Below are 7395 nucleotides of genomic sequence, written 5' to 3'. Positions count from 1 at the left end.
TTTTAGCATGGTGATGTTGCCCGTTTCAAGAAATCCAGCGGCCACAACGGTCGGCAAGCTCGAACGCCCGACGCGGTGCCTGCTGCGTCGGGGGCCACTCACATAGGCCCAAGTGGAACCCGGCCCACCGCAGCCGCCGTGGTCTCTACCGTCCACACCGCATCTCGAGACGACGACGGAGGGCCAGCGGCAGCAGCAGCAGGCTGGGGCACACACGTCGCATACGATTCCGTGTGAATCCTCCCTTCATTAACGCGGCGAAGCAAAGCACAAGAGCCATTTCGCCACGAGCCGATTTGTTGGGGCGGTCGATACGGACAAGGTGGCCTCGATGGCCGTATCAGACTGGTCGACCGTGTCTCAGCCTGGCAACAATCCAACATGGGCTCAGTTGAGACAAAAGGAATCCTTGTATTTTAGCAGCAATCTACTCCCTCCGTTCCATAATAGATGACCCAACTTTATACTAAAGTTAATATAAAATTGAGTCATCTATTTTGAAACGAAGAGAGTACCGCTGTATCACTGTTATCATTGCTAATTTGCCATCACCCGAGCCGAGCTGGCCTGGCCATGCACGCACCGGCACCGACTACATACGCGATCCATCCACCGATGATGGACCCGGAGGGCACCGTCGGCATCATTGCGAGGAACATAATCCTACTCCCACACATGCACGCCAACATCCAGTTCCCTGTTAAAGCTTGATTTTTGTGTGGGGTTAAAGCTCCATTTTGTTTAAGCACTAGAAGATCGTATTTAATCACATCAAAATTTACCTGCGAGAGGCACTTGTCCGGTGGGAGAGGCACTAAAAAAATCAGTAGGGTGCGACTGTTCTTGACCGGTAAGCACTTTCACAGTCTGCAAAGCAGGCATCTTTTCCCTGGAACGGTCATGTGGAGGTGGTGATGCCGAAATCCAAAGATAAAAGAGGCCAGGCCATGTGAGCGTCCTTCGTCTCACTCGTCCCTCTCCCTCACCCCCCTCCCCTGCTCCGTCTCACTCACTCACTCGCCTCGCCATCCATTCATCTGAATCCTTGTCCCGTTGCAATCATTTCGCTCCCCTGCTGATTCTATAAAAACGCCGGCACGATCTACCCCGCACTCCCATTCACAAGGTGACACCCCCAGTTGCAGAGCTTCTCACGATGCGGTGCCATGGCAGGAGATCTGCGCTCTTCGCCGTGGCCGTGGTCGCGGCCATCGTGGCGGCGGCGGCGGCGGCGGAGGTCGTGCACGATGGCCGGAGGACGTACATCGTCCACTGCTCGCACGCCGCCATGCCCAGCGAGTTCGCGGCGCACGGCGACTGGTACGCCTCGTCGCTGCAGTCCGTGTCCGGCGGCGCCGCCGAGGTGATCTACACCTACGACACCCTGCTCCACGGCTACTCGGCGCGGCTCACCCGCGCGGAGGCCCGGGCGCTGGAGGCGCAGCCCGGCGTGCTGCTCGTCAACCCGGAGACGCGGTACGAGCTGCACACCACCCGGACACCGGAGTTCCTCGGGCTGGACCGGGCGGAGGCGCTCTTCCCCGAGTCCAACACCGCGAGCGACGTCATCGTCGGCGTGCTCGACACCGGCGTGTGGCCGGAGCGGCCCAGCTACGACGACGCGGGCTTCGGCCCCGTGCCGGCGGGCTGGAAGGGCAAGTGCGAGGGCGGGAGCGATTTCAACTCCTCCGCGTGCAACCGGAAGCTCATCGGCGCCAGGTACTTCCTGGCGGGCTACGAGGCGTCCAAGGGCCCCGTGGACACGACGAAGGAGTCGCGCTCGCCCAGGGACAACGACGGCCACGGCACGCACACCTCCAGCACGGCGGCGGGCTCCGCCGTGCGCGGCGCCGACCTGCTGGGCTACGCGTCGGGCACGGCCAAGGGCATGGCGCCGCGCGCGCGCGTGGCCACGTACAAGGTGTGCTGGGTCGGCGGCTGCTTCAGCTCCGACATCCTCAAGGGCATGGAGGTCGCCGTCGCCGACGGCGTGGACGTGCTCTCCCTGTCCCTCGGCGGTGGCACGTCTGACTACTACCGCGACAGCATCGCCGTGGGCGCGTACAGCGCCATGGAAAGGGGAATATTTGTGTCCTGCTCGGCGGGAAATGCCGGGCCCGGCGCGGCGTCGCTGACGAACGGCGCGCCATGGATCACCACCGTGGGCGCGGGGACACTCGACCGCGACTTCCCCGCCTACGTCACCCTCGGGGACGGTAACAAGTACAACGGCGTCTCCCTCTACAACGGCAAGCAATTGCCCACCACGCCGGTGCCGTTCATCTACGCAGGGAACGCGTCGAACAGCAGCATGGGCGCGCTCTGCATGACAGGCACCCTCATCCCTGCCAAGGTCGCCGGCAAGATCGTCCTCTGCGACCGCGGCACCAACGCCAGGGTCCAGAAGGGATTCGTCGTCAGAGACGCCGGTGGTGCCGGCATGGTGCTCGCCAACACCGCCGCCAACGGCGAGGAGCTGGTCGCCGACGCGCACATTCTCCCGGGCGCCGGCGTCGGAGAGAAGGCCGGCAACGCCATGAGAACCTACGCGTCGTCGGATCCGAAGCCGACGGCCAACATAGTGTTCGCCGGCACGAAGGTTGGGATCCAGCCGTCGCCCGTCGTGGCCGCCTTCTCGTCGAGGGGGCCGAACACCGTGACGCCCGGCATCCTGAAGCCGGACCTGATCGCCCCGGGGGTGAACATCCTCGCGGCGTGGTCCGGATCCGTCGGCCCATCGGGGATCGCCGGCGACGACCGGCGCACCAGCTTCAACATAATCTCCGGCACGTCCATGTCGTGCCCGCACGTGAGCGGGCTGGCGGCGCTGCTCCGCGCGGCGCACCAGGACTGGAGCCCGGCGGCCATCCGGTCGGCGCTGATGACCACCGCATACGCCGCGTACCCCAACGGCGACGGCCTGCTCGACGTGGCCACCGAGCGCGCGGCCACGCCGCTGGACATGGGGGCCGGGCACGTCGACCCCAGCAAGGCGGTGGACCCGGGGCTGGTGTACGACCTCACCGCCGCCGACTACCTGGACTTCCTCTGCGCCATCGAGTACGAGCCGGCGCAGATCGCGGCGCTCACCAAGCACTCGTCGGACCACTGCAGCCCCAACCGCACGTACTCCGTGGCGGCGCTCAACTACCCGTCGTTCTCGGCCACGTTCCCCGCGGCGGGCGGCACGGAGAAGCACACCCGCACGCTGACCAACGTCGGGAAGCCCGGCACGTACAAGGTGACGGCGGCGGCCGCGGCGGGCGGCACGGCGATCAAGGTGTCGGTGGAGCCGTCGACGCTGAGCTTCAGCAAGGTGGGCGAGAAGAGGAGCTACACCGTGAGCTTCGCGGCGGGCGGGAAGCCGTCGGGCACCAACGGGTTCGGCCGGCTGGTCTGGTCCAGCGACCACCACGTGGTGGCCAGCGCGATCCTGGCGACGTGGGCCTGAGCGAGCGACCGCCGCCCGGGCGGTAGCTGCTGCTAATTGGCAATGCCGTCGAGGCGCAGAACGCGGCGGGGCAGCAATGGCGCCGCCGTTCTCGATCGGAAGGGAGCAAGACGGATGGATGCGTGCGTGCGTGTGTGTCGATTTGGCGTGGTGATTTACTGATTTGATTTGCGGTCTCATTTTCTTGCTGCCGCTTGCCGGTGCAGCCGTGTTAGTAGTTGTGACAATGTGTCAAGTGGGCATAGATTTGATTGAACGGCGAGAAAGCGAGTGATTGATCAAGTTGGGTGTAGTCCTAATCAGAGACGGATCGATGGATAATGGGCCAGCAAATCAAATGGTATCCGCAATCTGTTCATCATTTTATTATACTCCAAGTATCTATGCCTAGCATGTGCCATTGAGGCATGAATCATTTGTTTTATCACTGGATGCCAAATTCGTATGCCTGTGTTTTTCTCCCCGACGCCGAGGAATTTGAATAGAATAATGCTCCAGTGTCCAGCCCATGTTGCTGACCGTGGTCGGGCATTGTATTATTTTTCTGCGGTCAGAGTAGCTGCAGCAGCTGGGAGGGAATCCGAATACTACTAGCAACTCTGTCTGGCCACGACGCTGGAACCAAACTGAGATCTCGCCGTCATGCATTCCCGCGGACTCTATCATCGTCGCGTGCATTGATTAAATTATGAGTATACACAGTGATTGATGGGAAATCCGTTGCCTTGTCTTGGGTGGGCGTGTACCGTCAGAGAGAGAGAGAGAGCATTTAGCACACGCACGGCACCACCTGCTGCACCTGCAGCGTGCAGACGGAAGGATTGGTGGTGCTACGGCGCCGCTGCATGTGAGCGCCTTTCCGCACCTCGTTGATTTCCATGCGTGCCCGTCCGTCGCAGGAGGGCTCGACGGGACGGTGGATTGGATGGATCCATAGATATTTGCCGGTGGAGATCTTTTTTTCCTTGTCCCAAACGCGTGAGCCCTGCCCCGATCGACGGTCAGCGTAACGTGCATTCGTGGCGGTCAGCGTAGACGGCCGCGAGTCGAGAATGGCGTGAGACATGAATGCTTGCGGTTGGGTTGCGGTCGAGAGCCGCAGCTTGCGTGGCCCAGGATGGAATGGAATGCTTGTGCTTCTCTTCCCCGAGACTTGAACGGCCGGTGCCGTCTTGTGAGCCGGACTAGCCGTTGGAGTGGTACTACTACTGAGCAGCTCCTCCCAACGCCCCTGCTGCTGCTTCGAGGTGCGTGTTTGTTGTGAGTGGTGCGGCGAGCAGACCGACGTACCACTACTTTACTGCTCGGGACGGGGGCATGTCGTGGTGGGGCGGCGGCAAGAGCAGCACAACACAGCACAGGGGGTGATGGTACCACGGAAAACCCGTACTCCCGTCTCGTCTCCCATCACGGCGCGGAATTTAATACGCTCGCCGTTGCCGTTGCGTCCTCCTCGTCATTTATAAATCACAAAGCATCTACCTCATCCTGAAACCACGGACGAGAGATTAGATGCTTTGTGGCTTGTGAATGCTAGTTTCGCGCTGGTGCACTGCAGGCTCGGTCCGTTCAACGCACATATGAGTGGGCAAGCGTCTTTCTCCTCGTCATGGGTTGCTTTGTTGCAGGCTTTTGGGCAATACTGAACAACACTATAAAAGGTGGTTCGTAAATTACCACGTATCTCCAATTCTCGAGTAAATTGCACAGAAGTACCACAATTGGGGCATTGGAAGCAGATTGGTACCAAGATTGGTAATTTTTACGTGTCAGTACCAAGACTGGGGCTAGCCGTTGCAAAAAAGACTAAAAGCTCGTTTTGTACGTATTGACACTAAAGCTGACCGATTGGGCCCGCCCGTCAGGCGCCACGCTGGCCAGTGCGCGCGTCGCCTGCGCTGGCTGCGCGCTGACTCGGACGAGGCAGGCTCGCACCGTTTATGTGCGACCGAGCCAGACCCCGACCCCGACCCCGCTCGCCTTCTTCTTTCTTTCTTCCTGCTCTCTGCCTCGCCGTCGCCTGCGCCCGCCACCGCTGGCCGCCACAGCACGCCGCCGCAGCCATGGTTCTGGAGGACGAGAGCAGCGACGACAACTCAAGCCTCCCGTACATGCACTCCGAAACCTCCACCGATGGGCTGAACTAGGTAAGTTACTCCATTGGAGCTAGGGTTAGGGTTAGGTTTAGGAAATTTGGGGATTTTTGTGTGTAGGTGGTCTTTGTTGTTAGGATTTCGTTTGATTTGATTTGTCCTCGTCCTCTGCACATGATGGTAACTTGGATTTTGCTTGGGCAGGTGCCTTTCTCTCTTGAGGACCTGGATTACAAGGGTCTTGAGCTAGATCTGATAGTGTTGTGCGAGAAGCATGGGAAGCCATCAGAGAGGCTTGTTGCGTTTGAAGGAACAATGACTGGGAGAAGGTTCTTAGCATGTGCAGAGCCGGTAATTTTCTTGCCTTGGTGATTAAGCACTGGATGTGTTCATTGAAAGTGGCAGAGTCTTGTTTGCCACCTGTGATTCAGTTATGTGCATGCTAAATTTGTTAGGAATGATCATTATTAAGTTCAGTGGAATGCATTTCTGCTAAAATATATGCTCCTGTTGTATGCACATGCTATTTATTTACACTTTTTTCCAAATGCAGTGTTGCTCAATATTAAGTTCAGTGGAGCCAGTTAGTAACTATTGCTTACTGCTGACAGTAGGTAGTCTCATTAGCTAGTTTGTTGCTGCAGGCTAGTGTAGTGTATTTAGGTGGGCAAAGTAGTTCACATTGTGTTGCTTATTACTGTTAGGATTCCATTATATTAATGGTCAATTCTTAGCAACTGCTGTTGCTTAGCACATGGCTGCTTAGCAACTTCTAAGTTGAATGGAGTGTTACTCTGGTGCCTGGTAAATATATGAGTTGATCATCCATTGTAGGATTACATTAATTTATTTTACAATGTGGTCCTGTTGCTTAGCAAATGGCTGTGCAAATCCAGTTAATGTCAGTGCCAACATTAGGTACTGCCATGAACTAACTGTTGCTTAGTACTCTTAGTAGTTGTATTGTACTAAATTTTGCTCTTCTAATTTTTCCAGGAAGGTCAGAATTGTGGGTTTGTTCAGTGGGTTGATGAGCAGTGGCCCCCAACAATGGAGAATGCATTGCTGAAGCTTTGGTCAATGGTTGAAGAGAGCAAGTCTGCTAGGGTGAATGATAATCTTCAAAGTGCTCTAACTATTCATCAGTTGACAGAAGAAAAGAACAAGCTGGATGCAGACTATGACAAGTTAGTGAAAGATGTGCATCAACTTGTGGACTTTCAGCAGGATAGGGTTGTGGATTTCAGTTATCTGCAGTCTGCTGTCACATATCAGCACCAATGCAGAGCTGAATTGGTGGCTGGTATGAATGCAGAAATGGCAAAGAAAGATGCAGCTGCACAGAAGCTTCAACATAAGTATGAACTCCTGTGCAACCTGACAAGTGCTCAAGCAACTGTCATCCAAAACTTGAAGTTGAAGAATATGAAAGAGAAGGAATTGTTGAGTGAGGCTAGGATGAATTTGGAGTTGAAGAATGCAGAGTTCACAAAGTTTGAGGAGAAGCTCACCCAAGAGAAGGTAGAGTTGAAGCTCCAGGTTGCTGATCTGCTGAAGCTCAAGGAAAACCATAATGAAGAGAAGCAGATGCAAGAGTTTAAGATTACTGAGCTCATCAAGGCAGAGGAGAAGCTGAAGGAGAAGATCAAGGGGATCCAGGCCATCTTGCAGAACTGAACAAGATGACTTGAGATTAGTGGGCATTGCAGACCTTTTGGGAATGATGGTTGTGCAATGACCTAGTAACTTAGAATTATGGTTGTGTAATGTATGGTTCTAGTACTAATTGTGAACTCTGGTTGTTTATGTACCTAGTAGTTATGCTATTCATCCTTTTGTGAGAAAAGGATG

The 7395-nt window shown here is 56.4% G+C and overlaps 1 protein-coding gene across 1 annotated transcript; it reads left to right on the top strand.

Annotated features, from left to right (window-relative positions):
• Window positions 1-963: 963 nt before the first annotated feature.
• On the top strand, window positions 964-3859 carry LOC123122923 (subtilisin-like protease SBT1.7). Its single transcript, XM_044543304.1, has one exon. The coding sequence runs from the start codon at window positions 1157-1159 to the stop codon at window positions 3449-3451; it is 2295 nt and encodes a 764-aa protein (XP_044399239.1). The 5' UTR covers window positions 964-1156; the 3' UTR covers window positions 3452-3859.
• The last annotated feature ends 3536 nt before the right edge of the window (window positions 3860-7395 follow it).

This window comes from Triticum aestivum, chromosome 5D (genome assembly GCF_018294505.1).
Source record: "Triticum aestivum cultivar Chinese Spring chromosome 5D, IWGSC CS RefSeq v2.1, whole genome shotgun sequence".
NCBI classification, from domain to species: domain Eukaryota; kingdom Viridiplantae; phylum Streptophyta; class Magnoliopsida; order Poales; family Poaceae; genus Triticum; species Triticum aestivum.
Note: the sequence above shows the minus strand (reverse complement) of the source record. Positions and strands in the feature narration are given on the sequence as shown.